The 21187-nt window shown below is 47.2% G+C and overlaps 1 protein-coding gene across 1 annotated transcript in view; it reads right to left on the bottom strand.

Moving 5' to 3' along the window:
- SCARF2 (scavenger receptor class F member 2) overlaps positions 1-21187 on the bottom strand; it is an 87608-nt gene that overhangs the window by 17986 nt on the left and 48435 nt on the right. The window contains exons 7-9 of the mRNA XM_083373244.1: positions 10640-10743; positions 10259-10376; positions 9352-9470 (exon numbers count right to left, since the gene is read on the bottom strand). Of these exons, the coding sequence (XP_083229370.1) occupies positions 9352-9470; positions 10259-10376; positions 10640-10743 (341 nt within the window). The remainder of the gene's footprint in view (positions 1-9351; positions 9471-10258; positions 10377-10639; positions 10744-21187) is intronic.

The following is a 21187-nucleotide window of genomic DNA, read 5'->3' as shown; positions in this document are numbered from 1 at the left end:
GACCAGCTCTGATCCCATTCTTTCAAGGTCAGTAAAATGAGGACCCAGATTGTTGGGGGCAATAGTCTGGCTCTGTAAACCGCTTAGAGAGGGCCGGAAAGCACCGTGAAGCACTATTGCTATTGCTACCTCCCAGGATTTGCAGACTGCAAGAGGCATGTTCTAGGAACCCAGCTGGCCTGTTTTAGTGTTTGGCACTGCCTTGAGATGCAGCCACAGGGAAGGTGATGGTGCTCCTGTGTCTTCACGTCCTGAATGGAGCATCTGGCTAGCAGCTGTCGGGGTCCGAAACTGGCTGGCTCGCTCTGGCCAGGCATTGGCTGGGGAGGGCAATGGGACTAGCCAGGACCACACCCCATTTCTAAGAGATCTGCCTCGGCTTGTGTGGCACAATCCCTCTCCTCTTCTGGAGTTCCAGCGAGGAGCACCAGCCAGCTCCCTCCGCACGACAGAGGCCAAGGGGAAACCTCTTGCCGCCACTGTTTATACAAAATCTCCAACCAGCAGTAAACGCCAGGAAGTGCAGACACACAGGCTCATTCAGTCCAAGCCTCTCCTTCAGAGAAAGAGCCTCTATTCTAGCCAGGGGAGGGAGCCAGCCCCAGCGTGCTACTGTAAACACGGCTCTGCTGATCATTTCAGGAGAAAAGCGTTCCAGGGTTTTGGCGCTGCAGCTCTCAGGATCTTCCACAACTGTATTTCCCAGCGACAGTTGAAAAAGGTGAATGAAGAAATAATAATTACCCAGGTTGTTGAGTGCCAAAGGTACAATGGATAGGATAGGACAGGATAGGACAGGATAGGATAGGATAGGATAGGATAGGATAGGATAGGATAGGATAGGATAGAATAGAACAGAAAAAGGAATAGAATAGAATAGAATAGAATAGAATAGAATAGAATAGAATAGAATAGAATAGAATAGAATAGAGCTGGAAGGGACCTTGGAGGTCTTCTAGTCCAGCCCCCTGCTCGAGCAGGAGAACCAGACAGGTGATTGTCCAGTCTCTTGTTCAAAATCTCCAGTGATGGAGCGCTCACAATTTCTGGAGGCAAAGCTGTTTCACTGATTGATTGTCCTCACCGTCAGGAACTTTCTCCTCAATTCCAGGTTGCTTCTCTCCTTGATCAGTTTCCAACCCTTGTTTCTCATCCTTCCCTCTGGTGCTTTGGTGAACCACCTGGCCCCCTCTGCCTTGTGGCATCAATGATCTGGAATCAATCCTCACCTTGTCCTACTTAGCTTTTTTTTAATTATTAAGATGCATAAGAAGTAGGGTGTGCCCATAAGATGCCCCTTAACTTTGTGGGATATTTTTTTTATATCTTCTTTGCAGGTACTAGGTTCTCCTCTATTGTCCCTTAGATCTGTAGCGATGACGGAACTTGCATATCCAAAGAGATCTCTCCCAGAGGATCACCCATGATAAGAGCTCATGGATGAGGGATAAGCTATGACCCACCGGAGAAGGGAAGGGCAACCACTCCCCTCTTCCCAAAAGAATGGGCCTTCACAACCAGGATTGGCCTTGCAGGCTAGAAGGTCCCCACCGAGCTACTGGGGAACCACAGAGGGCAAGTACAGCCAGCTCTGAGGCTTATGATGCCACTGGATTAAGGCCAAAAGGATCTCCAGATGGTGCTCTGCCCAGAGGCAAAAGGGGAGGTCATAGGCATTTTCATCCCACAAGGACTATCAGAAGGGTGAACCGTCGCCAAAGCAGAAAGATTGACATTCTGGAACTGGAATGGACCGGAATGGGCCACTTCTTGGTATTGTGGACCAAGAAAAATATCAGAGGAAAGAAGGAGCAGCCATCTTCACAACCCAAAGGGTTAAGGTTGGTGTCAGCTGCAACCCAAAATGATAGAAAGCAGAGACAGATATTCGCAGGGAAGTCAAAGTCTCCCAAAAAAGCAAGCACAGCATTTCAAGCCTGTTCTGTACCAGCCTACTACCGGCCCTGCTGATAAGGCAGGGACAGCCCCTTTTACAAGAAGGCAAGAGGCTGGAACTAAGCCTGCCAAATTTATGGACACAAAAGCAAACAGAGCAAAAACAAGACACGAACCACGAAACAGGAGCTATTCAAACGGTTGCCTTCAGCAAACCAGCCCTCCCACGCATTCCCCTTTTATACAGTTCAGGGCGTGGCTTCTCTCTGCCTCCTTCCAAGGTGCCCCATTGCCTTCCTCTGTTTACTCCTGATTGACTGCCTCCTGCATCGGGCGTCCTTGAACAGGGCCAGCTGTGGGTCATCTTCATCCACGCTGTCAGGCTCACACAGCTGGGTCTGCGTCGTGACCAGGTGGGAGGGGCCTGGCTGAGGGCTCTCATCAGCAAGCTCTCCAACGCCCCCCTCCTCCTCCTCTGAATCGTCCGACCCAACTGCCGAACCCACAGGCTGACCCTGAATCACAACAAAGCCAGCCTCTAACCTTGTTTGTACACGGGTGCAGCATCCATGCACATACAAAAGGAATACAGCTTAGATTGTGGCACCACACCCACACTCATATTCACACAGACAGAGAGGGAGAGGGACATAAGGAGTGGCCAAGGTTGAGAATCAACTGCTCTAGATAGGTTCAGCTGGAAACTTGTCTGTTTCAGGAAGCGGGGGGGGGGGAATAGTTTGCATCTGTTCCCCTTTTTACACCTATAAAACTTTTTACCAATGTGGGAGTTCTCATGCTACAGATGCAAAGCAAGCAGGAACTCAACGCTTCTAGGATGCCTCATAGCATCTTGTCAAGATAGCACCAAATAGCAGCACTATTGACTTATAACAGTTCATTTAGAGACCATTCAAAGTTACATCGCTGAAAAATGTGACCATTTTTCATAGTTATGACCTTTGCAGCAGTGGTGGGAGTCAGTCGGTTCGCACCACTTTGGCAGAACCGGTAGTTAATTTTTTTTGTTGCCCAGGCCCAGAACGAACTTCCGGAACCGGCATCCATACAGAGAACCGGTCATTCACATATTTGAATCCGACCACTGCTTTGTAGCATCCCCCTGGTCACATGATCAAAATGGCAACTGGGTCATATTTGTGACCTTTGAGGCATCCTGTGGGGGGGGGGTCACGGGATCCCCTTTTGCGACCTTCCGACAAGCGAAGTCCATGGGGAGGTTCACTTCACTTCCGGGATACTAACTTATCAACTGCAGTGATTCGCTTATGGCAAGAAAAGTCATAGAACGGGGCAAAACCCACTTAACAAATGTCTCACTTGACAACAGAAATGTTGGTCTCAATTGTCATAAATCGAGAACTTCCTGTAGAATGCTAAAGTTGGAAGTAAAATAGCATCTGAAATAATAGGAAAATTTGACGCCTTTTAGGGAGTGAAGCAGAAAACAGATTAATAATGTTTTGCCAAGAAAATCCAGTGTTTAACAGAGCAAATGCTGCCAGCAACCTAAAAGACACATGGACTTCATTGGACAGGACACACAAAAATCAAACTGATGATCTGCTTTGCAGGCAAAGATGGAAAATCTCTATTTAGTCAGCAAAAGAAAAAAAAGAACAAAAAGAATTGGCATTGACTATTGTTCAGATCACAGGTTCCTTGTAAAACTACAACTTAAAACTAAAGAAAACAAAATTGTTTCTTAACAATATTCCATAGCAGTGAAAAACAAAACAAAACTAGATTTAATAGATTGGATTTGATAAAACAGACTACCTGTAGAACTCGGACTGAAATACATGCTGCCCTTAAAGATGAAACAAATAACAATGGCCAGAAAGCAAAAAGAGATAAAATGGCTACCTGCTGATTTTGTGAAAATAAAAATGGAAAGTAAAATACAAATTCCCCCCCCAACCGAATGCTAAAGTCCAGAAAAAAACAAACAAAAAGAGACAAGAAAATATAGGTTTTTGTACTGAATGTATATCATCATGATACATGTAGACTAAAATGTTAAGTATATTAACTGTAAAAGTATATTAATAATACATTAATTATATTAAGGGCTGCCACAAAGAAGAGGGGGTCAACCTATTTTCCAAAGCACCAGAAGACGAGAAGCAACGGATGGAAACGAATCAAGGAGAGAAGCAACCTGGAATTAAGGAGAAACTTCCTGACAGTGAGGACAATTAACCAGTGGAACAGCTTTGCCTCCAGAAGCTGCGAATGCTCCAACACTGGAGGTTTCTAAGAAGAGACTGGACAGCCATTTGTCTGAAATGGTATAGGGTTTCCTGCCTTAGCAGGGGGTTGGACTAGATGACCTCCAAGGTCCCTTCCAGCTCTATTCTGATTGAATGATATTTAAATAAACAGTGCTAGGAAATTGTACATTAACAACTGAATGGAGGCAACAGGAGATTTGTTTAAGAACATTAAAGAAGGGAAAGGTTCAGGAGCATACTCAGAATCTATCGTGAGAAATTGTGGACCAGAAGAAATAAAAAAGGGAAATAAAAAAGATTGGAGAAACACCAACAGCCTCAGACACGGTGAGGATGTCACTTGGAGAAAAGGGAATAATGGGGATCCCAGGAGTCGCTGGGTGAAGGTGAAAAAAAGGGGACAAAAACCTGTTGGCTGCTCTGTTCCAAAAATAAAGGTGAGGTCCACAGGCAATGTCAACCCAAGGCAAATAGATGGAGAAAAAGCTGAAGGAGCAACTGACTTTAACAGAATTACAGAGTTGGAAGGGACCTTGGAGGTCTTCTAGTCCAACCCCTTGCTCAAGCAGGCGACCCTATACCAATTCAGATAGGTGGCTGTCCAGTCTTTTCTTAAAAACCTCCATTGATGTAGCACCCACAATTTCTGGTGGCAAGCTGTTCCACTGGTTGATTGTCCTCACTGTCAGGAAGTTTCTCCTTAATTCCAGGTTGCCTCTCTCTTTGATCAGTTTCCATCTGTTGCTTCTTGTCCTGCCTTCAGGGGCTTTGGAAAATAGGTTGACCCCCCCTCTTCTTTGTGGCAACCCCCAAATATTGGTAGACTGCTACCATGTCCCCCCAGTCTTCCTTTTCATTCAACTAGACATACCCAATTCCAGCAACCATTCTGCGTATATTTTAGCTTCCAATCCCCTTTATTTTCTTAGGCATGAGAACTCCCACATTGGTAAAAAGTTTTATAGGTGTAAAAAGGGGAACAGATGCAAACTATTCCCCCCCCCTTCGTGAAACAGACAAGTTTCCAGCTGAACCTATCTAGAGCAGTTGATTCTCAACCTTGGCCACTCCTCATGTCCCTCTCCCTCTCTCTGTGTGTGAATACGAGTGTGGGTGTGGTGCCACAATCTAAGCTGTATTCCTTTTGTATGTGCATTGATGCTGCAGCCGTGTACAAACAAGGTTAGAGGCTGGCTTTGTTGTGATTCAGAGTCAGCCTGTGGGGTCGGCAGTTGGGTCGGACGATTCAGAGGAGGAGGAGGGGGGCGTTGGAGAGCTTGCTGATGAGAGCCCTCAGCCAGGCCCCTCCCACCTGGTCACAACGCAGACCCAGCTGTGTGAGCCTGACAGCATGGATGAAGATGACCCACAGCTGGCCCTGTTCAAGGATGCCCGACGCAGGAGGCAGTCAATCAGGAGCAAACAGAGGAAGGGCACCTCGGAAGGAGGCAGAGTGAAGCCACGCCCTGAACTGTATAAAAGGGGAATGCGTGGGAGGGCTGGTTTGCTGAAGGCAACCGTTTGAATAGCTCCTGTTTCATGGTTCGTGTCTTGTTTTTGCTCTGTTTGCTTTTGTGTCCATAAATTTGGCAGGCTTAGTTCCAGCCTCTTGCCTTCTTGTAAAAGGGGTTGTCCCTGCCTTATCAGCAGGGCCGGTAGTAGGCTGGTACAGAACAGGCGTGCAATGCTGTGCTTGCTTTTTTGGGAGACTTCCCTGCGAATATCCCAGATCTCTGCATAAATAAAACAGGTGAAAGCAAACCAGAGTTTTGCCGGCCTAAACATTCAACATACAGTAGAATAACCGGGCAGAAGGACCTTTCGTTTATATTGCCTTTACACAGGTCGTCCTTGGGGCTGGCTAGTCTAAAGAAAAGAAGAAATAGGGGGGACAGGAGAGCAGTGATCCAGTATCTGAGGGGGTGCCACAAAGAAGAGGAGGGGGTCACGTTACTCTCCAAAGCACCAGAGGGAAGGACGAGAAACAATGGTTGGAAACTGATCAAGGAGAGAAGCAACCTGGAATTAAGGAGAAACTTCCTGACGGTGAGGACAATCAAGCAGTAGAACAGCTTTGCCTCCAGAAATCGTGGGCGCTCCATCATTGGAGATTTTAAAGAAGAGACTAGACATTCACCTGTCTGAGATGGTATAAGTTCTCCTGCTTGAGCTGAGGGCTGGACTAGAAGACCTCCAAGGTCCCTTCCAGCTCTGTTCTATTCTAAATAGTGACCATTTGAAGTTACAAGGGCACTGAGAAAAGTGACCTATGACCATTTTCACACTAATGACTGTTGCAGCATCCCACACGGTCACGTGATGAAAATTCAGACGCTTGGCAACCGACTCATATTTATGACATTTGCCGTATCTTGGGATCACGTGATCCCCTTCTGTGACCTTCTGACAAGCAAAATCAATGAGGAAACTGGACTCACTTAACAACCGTGTTACTAACTTAACAACTGCAGCGATGCACTTAACAACCGTGGAAGAAAGGTCATAAAATGGGGCAAAACTCACTTATAACAAATGTCTCACTTAGCAACAGAAACGGGCTCGATTGTGGTCGTAAGGTGAGGACTACCTGCATAGGCTTCTCACTTGACAACAGAGTGCCTGCTGCATTTCCACTGATAAAGCTCTTTTCTTCTTTTTTGATAAGTGGCATGGCTGGCCTCCAGAAGCGCTGGGCGCTCCATCATTGGAGGAGGTTTCAAGAAGAATAGTATAGAACAGAGTTGGAAGGGGCCTTGGAGGTCATCTAGTCCAACCCCCTGCTCAGACAGGAAATACTATACCATTTCAGACAAATGGCTGTCCAATCTCTCCTTAAAAACTTCCAATGTTGGAGGATTCACAACTTCTGGAGGCAGGTTGTTCCACTGGTTAATTGTCCTCACTGTTGGGAAATTTCTCTTTAGTTCTAGGTTGCTTCTCTCCTTGATTAACTTCCATCCACTGCTCCTTGTCCTGTGTTCAGGGGCTTTGGAGAATAGCTTGACTCCCTCTTCTTTGGGGCAGCCCCTGACATATTGGAAGACTGCTATCATGTCACCCCTAATCCTTCTCTTCATTATTTTATTTATTTTTTATTTTAATTCCATTTATATCCCGCCCTTCTCCGAAGACTCAGGGCGGCTTACAAGCTTAGCAGTAGCCTTCATTCTAGACATACCCAAGAATTTGGACAGCCATTTGTCCGGAATGATATAGGCCTCTTGCTTGAGCAGGGGGTTGGACACTAAGGCCCTTTCTGACAATGTCATTGACACAGTTGGGAGGATTAGGGAGACCGTAGAGGACAGAGGGGCCTGGCGTGCTGTGGCCCATGGGTTCCCAGGAACTGGACATGACATGGACGTGACTGAACAACAACAACAAAGTCCTTTACAGCCCTATTTTATGCTCTGTGTGTGATTTCTCCAGAATTTGTCCATATAATTAATTAGAATGATTAATCGGTGGAAGGGCTTACCTCCAGACGTTGTGGGTGCTCCAATGCTGGAGGCTTTTAAGAAGAGGTTGGACAGCCATTTGTCTAAAATGGTATAGGGTTTCCTGTATGAGCAGGGGGTTGGGCTAGAAGACCTCTCTTATTTTGTATTCACTTCTAACATTCTCCGTACTGCCGAGAGCTTTGTCTCCTCTTCTCCTCGAGGACCATAAAAGCCGAGAGTCTCCAGTAGCACAAAGAGGCTCCAATTTCCCATGTAAGAGACTCCGGTCACCTGAGAATCTAGTTGCCTGGGGTGCCCGAGGTGTCTCCCGGCCCCATTTAATGAGCAGCTCAGCTCCCCACCACTGAACAAGTGATTCCTTGTTCCTGTATGTCAGGGGTTGTCAAACTCGCAACGTCACGTGACGTGTCAAAACATATCTCGACTTTTTTTCCCATTGCCGGCAATGGGTTGGGCGAGGTTTAGACATGACGCATCTGACGCGCATGCCGGCAGTTTGACACCCCTGCTGTATCTTGTGAAGATGAATGACCCAGGGTCGAGGCAAGCTACCAAAAGAAGCCTCACTCCTTGCATTTTCTTTCTCTGGGGAACTCACACTTTAGTGGGGGGCGGGGCAGAGTTTATCTCTCCATAAGGCACTGTTTCTCAACTTTGGCAACTTTAGCATGTTGTTGTTGTTGTTAGTTGCAAAGTCATGTCCAGCCCATCGTGACCCCATGGACAACGTTCCTCCAGGCCTTCCTGTCCTTTACCATCTTCTGGAGTCCATTTAGGCTCCCAACTCCTGCTTCAGTGACTCCATCCAGCCACCTCATTCTCTGTCGTCCCCTTCTTCTCTTGCCCTCAATCTTTCCCAGCGTTAGGCTCTTCTCCAGTGAGTCCTTCCTTCTCATGAGGTGGCCATTGATTTTAAGCATAACTTTACTAGCATGAGAAATGAGTGCAATGGTGGAAGTTTGAACATACTTTGGCACTGCCTTTCTTTGGAATTGGAATGTAAACTGATCTTTTCCAATCATGTGGCCACTGTTGTTTTCCAAATTTGCTGGCAAATTGAGTGTAGCACTTTTACTGCATCGTCTTTTAAGATTTTGAATAGCTCAGCTGGAATACTGTCACCTCCACTAGCTTTGTTGTTGCTCAGCTTTCCTAAGGCCCATTTCACTTCACATTCTAGGATGTCTGGCTCTTAGTCAGTGACCACCTCATCATGGTTATCAGGGACGTTAAGCTCGTTCTTGTATAGTTCTTCTGTGTAATTTTTCCACCTCTTCTTAATCTTTTCTGTCTCTGTTAGGTCCCTGCCATTTTGGTCCTTTATCATGCCCATTTTTGCATGAAACGTTCCCTTCATCTCTCCAATTGTCTTGAAGAGATCTCTGGTCCTCCCTGTTCTATTGTTTTCTTCTATTTCTTTGCACTGTTCACTTAAGAAGGCATTCTTATCTCTAACTTTAGCATGAGTGGACTTCAACTCCCAGAATTCCCTGGGGGAATTCTGGGAGTTGAAGTCCATAACGTCTTAAAGTTGCCAAGGATGAGAGATGCTGCTGTATGGGCATGCAATTATTCAGTTTATGCCAGGGGCATCCCCATGGAGTGGTCACAAGCATCACACTGGCAGCAATGACTGTGTGGCCAAATCCTTTCTCCTGGCATCAGCCCCCACTCCCACTTTCGTGTCCACTAGCTGGATGGACCCGTGACCTGGACTGTGGAGTGGAGTGGATCCTTACCTACAACTTTTGGCAACTTCTGACGGCGAAGCGGGATGCGAGGCAACTTCAAGCTGATTTGGCTGAACTGTCCGCAAAGGCGCCTTGAAGATTTTTTACGAGCCAAGTCCTGGCGGATGCTGTGAAGGAAACAAGGCAACCAGGTGAGACCACGGTCAAAAGTTGCTGCATGGATAGTAATAGCACTTATATACCGCTGCTTTACAGTCTGGAAGGGACCTCGGAGGTCTTGTAGTCCAACCCATCCCGGACAAACGGTTCTCCAGACTTTTCTTAAAACCCTCCAGTGATGGGACACCCACAGCTCCGGGAGGCAGCCTCTTCCCCTGATTACAGGTAATCCTTGACTTCGTTTAGTGGCATTCAAAGTTACAGCATCACTGAAAAAGCGAGTTATGACCATTTTTCACGCTTACGACCCTTGCGGCATCCCCAGGTTCATGTCATCCAAATTCTGGCACTTGGCAACTGACTCATATTGATGACGGTCGCAGTGTCCTGGGGGATCCTGTGATCCCCTTTTGCGACCTTCTGACAAGCAAAGTCAATGCGGGAAGCCAGACTTGCTTAACCGGGTTACCAATTTCACCACTGCAGAGATTCACTCAGTTGCAGCCAGAAAGATTGTAAAAGGGGGCTGAGCTCACTTAACAACTGTTTTGCTTAGCAGCAGAGATGTTGGGCCCCCGCTGTCGTCGTAAGCCGAGGACTCCCTATAGTTGTTCTTAGGAATTTGGGCAGCCAAGGCAAGCTGGCCAGATGGGAGTGGCTCCCGGCCCGTTCTTCCTCACCTGTCCCAACACCCCTTCCCGCCAGGGCTCTCTTCTGGAAAACCGGTTCCCTGCAGCTTCCCTCCTCCCAGCTCCCTCCCCCCAGACGCTCTCTCCCCCCCCCCCCCCGTACTCACTCCTGGGCCTGATCCTTTTTCCGGCAAATGCAGCAGCAGGACAACAAGGAGAGGAGGAGGCAGAGCAGGAAGATCAGGAGGACTCCGGCGCCAATCACTCCCATCCGCTGATTGGCCTCTGGGGAAAAGAGGCTGGCAAGAGTCAGTGGGCAGAGCAAGCAGCTGTGGGCCACAAGCAAGCTGCCCTGGAGAGGTGGGACACGTGTGTGTGTGTGTGTGTGTGTGTGTGTGTGTGTGTTGCAGAGGGTGTTGTAAAAAGGCAAGAGGGTGACTGTGGCAATGCGAGGGGGCTGTTGGGGGTCCCCCCTTTGGGCCACACCTCGCACCTCCCCCACCCAGCTGGGGCAAGAAGGTCTGGGGGAAGGTTGGCCAAGGACTTACCCATGTGGCACATGCCGGTGAAGGGGTTGCAGGAGTCCTCGTGGCAGTCGCATAGCTGAGCGCAGTTTGCACCGTAATGGCCAGCTGGGCAGGTGAGGTTGCAGCTGGCGAAGGAAGAGGAGGCCAAAGAGGTTGGTTCCCGTCCTTGGAGAGCGGATTGTGGTTGCTGCTCACCACAATCTCCGATTTAAATTACTCTAGAGAAGCCCTACTGGAAAGCGCAGTGGGATAATGCCACATTTAACGTTTGCCTGACCGAAGGCAGGGTCTCCAACATGGTGCCCAGGAGTTACATCGCAACTTGTGGGCATCTTGGTAGATGCCCAAACAGAAATAATATGCATTTCTCTGCCTCTTCTAATAAAACCTTCTCACTACTTCAGGCAATGGGGCAACTTGCCTAACGACTCCAGGGGTTCCCATTACACACTGACTCATATACAACTCTACCCCCCCTTTTAGCCCAGCCTTGCAATTTAGAATAGAATAGAGCCGGAAGGGGCCTTGGAGGTCTTCTAGTCCAGTCCCCTGCTCAAGCTGCAGGACCTATACCATCTCAGACAGGTGATTGTCCAGTCTCTTTAAAAACTTCCAGCAATGGAGCACCCACGATTTTTTGGGGGGGTAAGCCAGTGGTGGGATTCAGCTGGTTCGCACCACTTCGGCAGAACTGGTAGCTAATTTTATGTTGCCCAAACCCAGAATGAACGTCCAGAAGCGGCACCCACACAGAGAACCGGTTGTTCACATATTTGAATCCCACCACTGAGGTAAGCTGTTCCACTGGTTGATTGTCCTCACTGTCAGGACACCCATTTGTGAAACCCAAAGTCTCCACACACCATAGGATTCGGTCTGGAGGGCTGCTTCTTTGCCATTTGGCCCCAAAGGGACCAGGGCCCTGGATCAGGAGATGGAGGCATGTCCTGGCCGAAGAGCTTGAGCACTGTTGTTGTTAGCTGCGAAGTCGTGTCCGACCCATCGCGACCCTCCAGGCCTTCCTGTCCTCTACCATCTTCTGGAGTCCATTTAAGCTCACGCCTCCTGCTTCAGTGACTCCATCCAGCCACCTCATTCTCTGTCGTCCCCTTCTTCTCTTGCCCTCAACCTTTCCCAGCATGAGGCTCTTCTCCAGTGAGTCCTTCCTTCTCATTAGGTGGCCAAAGTCTTTGAGTTTTAGCTTCAGGATCTGGCCTTCTAAAGCAGTCAGAGTTGATCTCCTCTAGGACTGACCGGTTTGATCGCCTTGCAGTCCAAGGGACTCGCAGGAGTCTTCTCCAGCACCAGAGTTCAAAGGCCTCCATTCTTTGGTGCTCAGCCTTTCTTATGGTCCAACTTTCACAGCCATACATTGCAACTGGGAAGACCATAGCCTTGACTATACGCACTTTTGTTGGCAGGGTGATGTCTCTGCTTTTTAGTGTGCTGTCTAGATTTGCCATGGCTTTCCTCCCCAGGAGCAAGCGTCTTTTAATTTCTTGGCTGCAGAGCACAGCTCCCCCCTTGACCTGCTCCTATGAAGGCAGCTACCGGTCAGTGGGCAAAGGCGGGAGAAAGTGCTCAGCCGTTCTCTGCATCCACTTTTGGGTGACCTGCGAAGCCTCGGCCCGAGTGTGGGACTCTCCTGAGCAAGGCTCCTCTTGGCCACAGAGCTTCATGGCCTGCACACCAGACCCGGCTTCCTGTCATTGTGGTGATGCTCTAAGCAGGAAGAAGAGAGAGGAGGGCACCAAAAGAGGGACTGGGAGAACAAAGAACATAGAATCCTAGAGCTGGAAGGGACCTTGGAGGCCATCTAGTCCAACCCCCTGCTTAAGCAGGAGAACCTCTACCATTCCAGACAAGTGGCTCTCCAGTTTCTCCTTGAAAACCTACAGTGATGGAGTGCCCACAACTTCTAGGGGTATTCCCTAGGTCAGAAGTCCCCAACGCCCGGTCCGTGCCCCAATGCCCGGTCTGTGGACCAGCACTGGGCCATAGCATGCCAGCAACCAGGCCACATAAACAAGCAAAGCTCCATCCGTGAGATGCAGGCAGCATACAAAACCAGGCCCCCTCCGGTCTGTGGAAAAACTTCTCGCCTTGGTACCTAAAAGGTTGGGGCCCTCTGCCCTAGGGGCATTTCCATCTAAATTACTTTTTAATTATATCAACAATTAGGTAAGTTGTATGGTATAATGGTATTTTTCATAGGAAAAAACATGTAACTTCTAATTCTCTAGCTGCCCAGATTTACTTGCAAGTGGGATAAATATTTTATTTTATTTTTATTTTTATTCCATTTATATCCCGCCCTTCTCCGAAGACTCAGGGCGGCTTACAAGCTTAGCAGTAGCCTTCATTCTATGTATATGCCTGCTTATTAGGGCTTTCACACACACACTCCCAAGCGGCATTATTACAAAGTCAGCTTAATTGCCCCCAACAATCTGGGTCCTCATTTTACCTACCTGGGAAGGATGGAAGGCTGTAAAGTGGATCATGCACTCTTTATTGTGGCCAGCCCAGCTGCTGTCTACGAGGTACCTCGCCCACCTACTTCTTTGCCTTAGAGGGAATGTCAGTCCTGGCATCCCAAGACTTTATCTTTATTTTTATCGTTGTGAGTTTTTATACCCTTGCTTTTACGCTGCTTTATGGGCTGCAAACCACCCAGAGTTATTTTATGATGGGTAGCTTCCGGCGCGATCTAAAAACTTATTTATTTGAGCAATCTGACCTGGTTTGATGGGTTAGGGTTGGGGTTTTAATATGTTTTTAATTACTGTTTTAAACTTGGGCATAATATTTAATTGTTTTTTTAACTTTTGTATTCTGTTTTTATATTTATTGCCCTGTACACCGCCCTGAGTCCTTCGGGAGAAGGGCGGTATAAAAATATAATAAATATAATAAATATAAATATACAGATTACAGATTGCATATAGCTATAAAGATTGCATGGCTACAATTTGCTGGTACACGTTTTCACATTTGTATTTTAAATAAGTACCAGAATAGATCTGTGAAACCCCGGAAGATTTATCGTATCCGTGTTCCCCCACCAAAAACAAAGGAGAGCCAACATCTGGGCCTCTGCCCGTTCAGTGCCTTTGCTGTACCACCACAGCCTCCTCATTGGGGTCCTCAGAGGCTGGAAAAAATGAGGCAGCCCCCAACCACAAAACTGGCTGGCTCCAGGCCAAGCCCTGAGCAAACAAATCCTTGGAATGTGACTGCCAAAAAAGAAGAAAAAAGAAAATATCCATCTGGCAGCTGCAACAGCATCATTTTTAATGTATGTTGAAAAAGGGAGCGGGGGGGCTTCAGTCATAGCCGTGGCTTCCTTCTCGATTTTTATGGACATCCCTGGCCCTTAGCTCTTTTTAATGGCTACTAAAGTCTTCCTCCAAATTGTGGGTCTAGCAAGCAGTTCCGCCCTGGTTGGCGTTGAGTCCAGTGGGTGGGCCAAATGCAGGATGCAGCCTGGGTTTATCTAACTTCCCCAGAGCCTCCTTGGGGGAGGGCTTTGAGAAGTGGAAGGAGCCAAATGGGTGACCTGCAAGGCTAAAAATACCCAATTCATTTTTAAATCTCCTTTAAATCCTACGGGAGGGAGCTCCTATGACCCAGCCCTCTGGCTTAGCCAGGCTTCCGAGCAATAAATAAGTAGCCCCCATTTAACAGCCATTCTTAAAAGTGGGATGATTTTCCCTATTTGGTTTTTTTTTTGGTCACCATACTACAAAAAAGATGTTGAGACCTTGGAAAAAGTTCAGAACTGAGATGATCAAAGGCCTGGAGTCCAAAACGTATGAAGAACGGCTGCAGGACTTGGGTTTCGCTAGTCTAAAGAAAAGAAGAATTAGGGGTGGCATGATAGCAGCGTTCCAGTATCTGAGGGGCTGCCACAAAGAAGAGGGGGTCAAATTATTCACCAAAGCACCAGAGGGAAGGATGAGAAACAATGTTTGGAAACTGATCAAAGAGAGAAGCAACCTGGAATTGAGGAGTAACTTCCTAACAGTGAGGACAATTAACCAGTGGAACAGAAATTGCCTCCAGAAATTGTGGGCACTCCATCGCTGGAGGTTTTTAAGAAGAGGCTAGACAGTCACTTGTCTGAGATGGTATAGGTTCTCCTGCTTGACTAGGGGCTGGACCTCCAAGGTTCTACTCTACTCTACTCTACTCTACTCTACTCTACTCTACTCTACTCTACTCTACTCTACTCTACTCTATTCTTTAAAGTGAAAAATGGGTGCGTCTTCAAAACAACGTAAGTTTTTCCTCCCAAATGGACAGTTTTTAAAAGAAAAAATGTGGCCTTTGACCACAAGAAGGTCGTGTGCTTCTGACCTAGAGAGGTACACCTTGGGCCAGCTTTGCTTAGGGCTCCCTTCTCCATTAGGGCAGATGTTCCCCGTTTATAAACCGGTGCTCTGCTTGCTGTGTTCTGAGATCGTTGAGGCATTGATGAGGCGAAGTGGAAAGTAACAGAACGTTTACTGAGTTTAACTCAGAAGCGGCTCTAACAGTCGCTTTGACATCTATTTATATGGACTGCCAATAGGCGGCAGCCAATGAATTTAAAACGATCTTCCCGCTCAAAACACAAACTTGCAAAGACAGACAGTTAAGAGTTTAAATGAATGCAACAGTTAACCATTTATAACTGCCTATATCAATTCTCCTCAATACATAACACCCATCCCCCCTAGATAGTTCACACATTCAGGACATGAACATAGTCTTGCAAGTACTTTGGTGGCTTCCGCGACCGCTCTGAACGCCTCAGTACCATTGGTGGTTCCCGGTCTACCAGCTCCCTTGGCTGGCAGACTGGGGCTCTCAGACTCGCTTGCTATGGGTAGACCCATGTCCCTTAGTCTGGTCTGGCCGGGTAGACCTGAGCCAATGTTTCTGGATGGAGCGGTTACCAATGAGCTGGGAAACAGGTCCATCTGCATGTCCCGTTCAGTGGGTGCAGTCCCTCCGCTCAGGAGTGACTCACTCCCAGATAACACACCTTCCACAACTCCATGAGTCTTGCTGGCACCCGGAGACTCAGTTGTGAGTAGATTATCTTGGCTATAGAATTTCTTATGAGGGCATCGAAATGGACCCTGTTATGTACTGGGCTTGTGGTAGCTCACCACAAGAACCGTTAGTTCTCCAGCAACCCAGACAGGACATCTCCAGTCCTGCAATTGGTCAACTTTGGGGGGCAAGCATGGGTTTAATCCGATGGGTTGCTACCAGACGGTCTGGCTATATACTGTGGTGGGGTGCACCCAAGTTCTCAGTACAGTTCCAGCTTAATAAAAGAATGAGTTTCTCTGTACTCAACTGCGTGTCTTCATTCCTGCTCATCAGAGCCCACGACATAATAGACACAGCCAAAGTGAAAGCTATAACTGAATGGCAGCCCCCAAAGACTCACAAACAGCTCCAGAGCTTCCTAGGGTTTGCCAACTTCTACCATCAATTCATTCCCTCTTTTGCTGAGATTGCTCTACCCCTTACAGAATTACTCAAAACGGGGAAGGGAGGGGGAAAATCGCGACCTGGCCAACCACTAGCATGGACTATGAGTTGTCAGAAAGCTTTTGAGAATTTAAAAAGACTATTTGTGGCTGAATTCTACACCTCATCCGCCGGCAATTTTGGTGGCCGGGGCTAAAACGAGATGTAAAAATCTATGTCCGGAGTTGTACCGTATGTGCCACCATGAAAAGAATTCCAGGGGAAACCCCTGAGCTACTGCAGTCGATGGCAGACCCTTCTCAACCATGGGAAGAAATAGCTATGGACTTTATTGTAGACCTACCCAACATTAGAGGAAATACTGTCATTTGGACTGTGTGATAGATCTGTTTTCGAAGCAGGCTCATTTCATCGTCTGTAAAGGACTCCCATCTGCACAATGGTTGACTAACTTGTTCCTGAAACATATCTACCAACTGCATGGTGCCCCTAAGCAAATAATTTCAGATAGAGGAGTGCAGTTCACAGCGAAATTTTGGAGAAATTTCCTTAAATTAATTGGATCATCCCAAGGCTTATCATCTGCTTTTCATCCAGCTACCAATGGGGCTGCAGAATCCGCTAACAAAATGGTGGAGCAGTATCTCAGATGCTATGTTTCCTACCAACAGACAAACTGGACTGACCTCCTCCCCTTCGCCGAGGTGGCCTACAATAATTCTGTTCACAGCAGCTCTGCCTACACGCCTTTCAGAGTAGCCACAGGAAAAGAGTTCAGCCTGATGCCTGACTATCCTCAGGTTCCCTCCGCTTCTCAGACACTTGATCAATGGGTGAGGGGGTGGGAAGAGGTTTGGAGAAACACTAAAATGGTGTTAAAAAAGACTTCTGAGACTTATAAAAAACAGGCTGACAAAAAGAGGGCTCCCCAAAGAACATTCCAAGTTGGGGAAAAGGTTTATCTGTCAACTAAATATTTACACCTCAATTACCCAGCAAGAAATTAGGACTGAAATTCTTGGGGCCTTTCCCCATTGTGAGAATCATCAACCCGGTCACGGTACAATTGAAGCTCCCCAGACTTTTGGGGAAAATTCACCCGGTTTTCCATTGTAGCTTACTGAAACCTTTTCGGGCCTCCACTTTAAGACCTCCCCCTAAGAAGGCACCCGGACCCCTCATAGTAGCGGGTCAGACCCATTATGAAGTGAAATGTATTCTTGACTCTAGAATCTTTAAGGGAAAATTGCAATATGTAGTACAATGGAAGGGATACCCATTGTCTGAAGCCATTTGGGTGAAATCTAACGATGTGAAAGCTGACAGACTTATCAAAAAGTTTTATGAGAAACACCCCAACAAACCAAAAGCCAGCTCCTAACTTGTGTTCTATTTACATTACAGGATCTGTACTTTTTGTAAGGGGGGCCGGATGTCAATGCTGCAAACATTGACATGTTTTTGCACTGACAATATAAGAGGCAGCCTTTTGCTTTAACTGTTTGGCTTTGAATCACTAAAGCACAGGAGGGATTCAATCCAGACGTTTTAAGAGGATAAGAAATAGTGTGCTTCAAGGGAAAGGAAACTTCATGTGTTGGACTAATTGGTGAAAGTGATTTATGACATGTAATTAAGGGAGGGAGATTCTCTGGGATATGATGAGTCAAGGGGAGGAGAATTCAGATTCTGGCATCCATCCATGAGTGCCGATGCTCCGTTCTGCTCATTATAGACTTTTTTAGAATAAATAATCATGCAGTGCTCTTTGATGTGTCTTTTTAATTGGACCCATGACACAGACAGTTAAGAGTTTAAATGAATACAACAGTTAACCATTTATAACTGCCCATATCAATTCTCCTCAATACATAACACTGCTAGTGCCAGATCTGCCCTCTTCAGCTTAGCGCGTTGCTGGCCTCCTTCCACAAATTGTTAGGGGAAGGTAGGAAGAGGAAGGAGGCAATTGGCATGCAGAGGGTAGAGATGAGCCAGGGCTGTGTGTGTGTCTGTAGGTTTGATGGAAGCCAAAGGTGTGAGAACGCCGCAGAGCCTGGGAAAGGAATGCCAATTGCACCAAATGGCACTAAATATCCGAGCTGCTCCCAAAACATGACACTGGACAAAAGACAGACTGGACCGGGTGGTGGTGGGAGGTGATGGTGGGAGGGAGGGAGGGCCGGGGAAAAGGGGAAATTCTGTAATGCTTTACATGGGAACTTCAGTTCTGCTTTTGCTGCAACCACTACTCCTTGGTAAAAGAACCTCAAGCAAATGGGAGTCAAGGGTCTTTCTTTCCTAGGGACCCAGCTAGGGCTTAACCCTAATCCTCACCCTACCTGCCCCCCAGAGAAGGAAATATTTTGGAGGATATTAAAAAAGACAGAATATTATATTTTCCCAAAGGAATAATGCAGAAAAATCCTAGGCAGAAACCAGACCCCCGTCTCCTTCTCCCAAGCAGGCCAGCTTTGTAGAAATGCAGATTTGATAATCCTATTCAGAAAGACTGGGCCACCTATTCATAAGGAAAGTGCCTTCAGCCCCAGCCCCAGAGAAGGCTGGAGCTGAGGGGATGAGAAAAACAAAGACTCCAAGGACAGGAACATGACTTTTAGGACACAATAGGATTAACCCACCAGCAATATTAAAAGGGCATACGCAAGCTCATGTCAAAGTACATTGCACGGGAACAAGAAGACTCTCAAATGCAAAGCCAAAAAAAGGTTTAAAAACCCACCTATCCCAACTCCTTTTTGTCAGCTTTCCCAGAACCACATGCTTGTTGATTTTATTTGTCAATAAACAGAACCTTCTTTCCTAAGCAGTTCAATTTTGTTTATTCCCGGCTTGGACTGGTTTTCCTTTCAACAGCTTTATAAGCAGCTTTATGGTGGCAATCTATCATCAAAACTTGCATCGGACCAATGGAGAATCCGGCTGAGGATTCTCACCAGCCGAGTGAGCCAAGCCCTGGTCCAAACTGGCCGAAGGGGGCTCACGGGAGAAGGCTCGGCCTGCAAAAGCAGCCCTTTGGCCATCCCATCCCCCCAGGAATGCTGATGCCTCTTGGACCTCCCGAGCTTTTTCCTTGGTTCGGATCCTGGCCTCCTCAGGGCCAAGTGCTGGCTCTTCACAGCAGCTGCAAGCTGGCCAGCTCACAAAGGAACGCACTTCCTGCCTGCTGTGCTGTTTTCAATTAGACGACGCTCGGAGAGTTTGCAGTTCTGCAAAATTTTGCATTTTAATAGGTTTCCAGCAAGAATAGAGAGTTCTTGAAGGTTCAGCAATCTTGTGGTGCTATCGTCGCTATAAGCACACATTCACCCCACTTGGGCTAGCATCATGGTGGCAGGCGCTAGCATCGCATGAGCGTCATGCAGGTGTTCGTGGCCCCGTTTTCATTGCACATGCAATTGTGGCCTCCTTCGTGCATGCATGCGCATAAAGGTGTCTCCACACACCCCTGCACCAGGCCGCCCGCAAAGAAAGGTGGGGGACCCCTGCTGTAGACCTGCTCCCTGGCACGGTCCACTTATCTTAAACTTGTCAAGGTTGAGAAACACTGCCTAAGCCAACTTTCAGCTTTTCTGATGGCACAAACAGATCAAGGCAATCTCTCCCAACTGACTGGGAATAGCACACTCATCCATCAGAAGCCAAAAGGAGAAATTCTCCACTAAACCTATTTTTAGTGTGTCCCAGGGCTTCCCCTTCCATCTGCGTCAAAGTCCTTACATAGTTTGCCCGGAGCAATGTAGGGGACAAAAATCAGAGAGAGTTGCTTCTCTCCCCCCACAACCTGGTTTACAAGTGTACAAAATGTGCTACACAAACGTTTCTGGAACTCGGCAGAAGCTGTGCAAGAGGAAGGAAGGAAAGTGAAAAAGGAAGAAGTGGGGGGTAGACATAGGATGAAAGAAAAAGCAGGAAGGAGGGAGGGAGGGAGGGAGGGAGAAAGGACGAGACATATTTGGAAAATGTCCCAGCTTTGGGGGTTGATTATAGACAATTGATGATGTCCAAGGGCCAATTAAAAGATAATTTTCATAACTGCATCTCCTCCAATCTGGTGTGAGAAGTCAGCTCACCCCAGAGAAAGAAATATTTGGGGGAATATTAAAAAGGCAGAATATTATATTTCCCCAAAGGATTTTAAAGATAGAAAAGCAGGCCCAGTTTTTCCTAACAGCCCCAAACAGAAACTGAGCAGGCCAGCTCTGTAGAAATGCAGATTTGATGATCCCATTCGGGCCCCATTCATGAGCAAACAGTACCCGCAGAAGCCCGTTCAAGACAGGATCTTTCAGAATCCCCTGGAACAAGAGTTGACAGCTAACAATAGCAGAGTGATAGAATTAGAACCAGCAATCCCTCACCCCAAAAAACAACAACACAGCACACAGCCATCAGCCACAGCCCCAGGGAAGCAGGACATGACCTTTAGGACATAATAGGATTAACCCACCACCATCAGAATACCAAAAGAGCACACTGTTCATGCCATAGGAACAGGAACAATTGCAAACACAAAAGCCCAAGAAGGTATAAAAACCCACCACTCCCATCAACATGTGGTCAGCTGCCCCAGAGCCACATATCTTGCGGTTCTGCTTCTCAATAAACTACAACCTTCCTTCTAAAGCAGTCTCCATTTTGTTCATTCCCAGCTTGGACTGGACCCTGATGAAGACTTTTCTTTCAACGCTGGTAACAATATCTAGGAATTTTATAGTTTTTTATAGGGAACAGATATACCGATCCTACCATTCTTGCAACCACAGGAATTAACACTTTTCAGCAATTGTGGCCAACAAGGGCTTCAAGAACCGCAAAGAGGTTTGGGGGATGTGGGGCCCCATCTGTGAACTAAATTCGGAAGCTGCTTCCATCTTCTTCATAGATCCTGGAGCCAATTACTAACAACCCATGAGACACTGGGCTATCCTGAAGCTTGTGATTTCATTATACAGATGTGGTTTTTTTTTCATACTTGCACAATTCCCCAGCGTGCTGACTAGGGAATTCTGGGATTTGAAGTCCTCCCAAGTTAAAAGGGCCAGGGTTGAAAAACAGTGC

Source organism: Vipera ursinii, assembly GCF_947247035.1.
Source record: "Vipera ursinii genome assembly, chromosome: 14".
Classification (NCBI taxonomy): Eukaryota; Metazoa; Chordata; class Lepidosauria; order Squamata; family Viperidae; genus Vipera; species Vipera ursinii.
The sequence above is the reverse complement of the archived record's forward strand: the minus strand, read 5'-3'. Positions and strand labels throughout refer to the sequence as shown.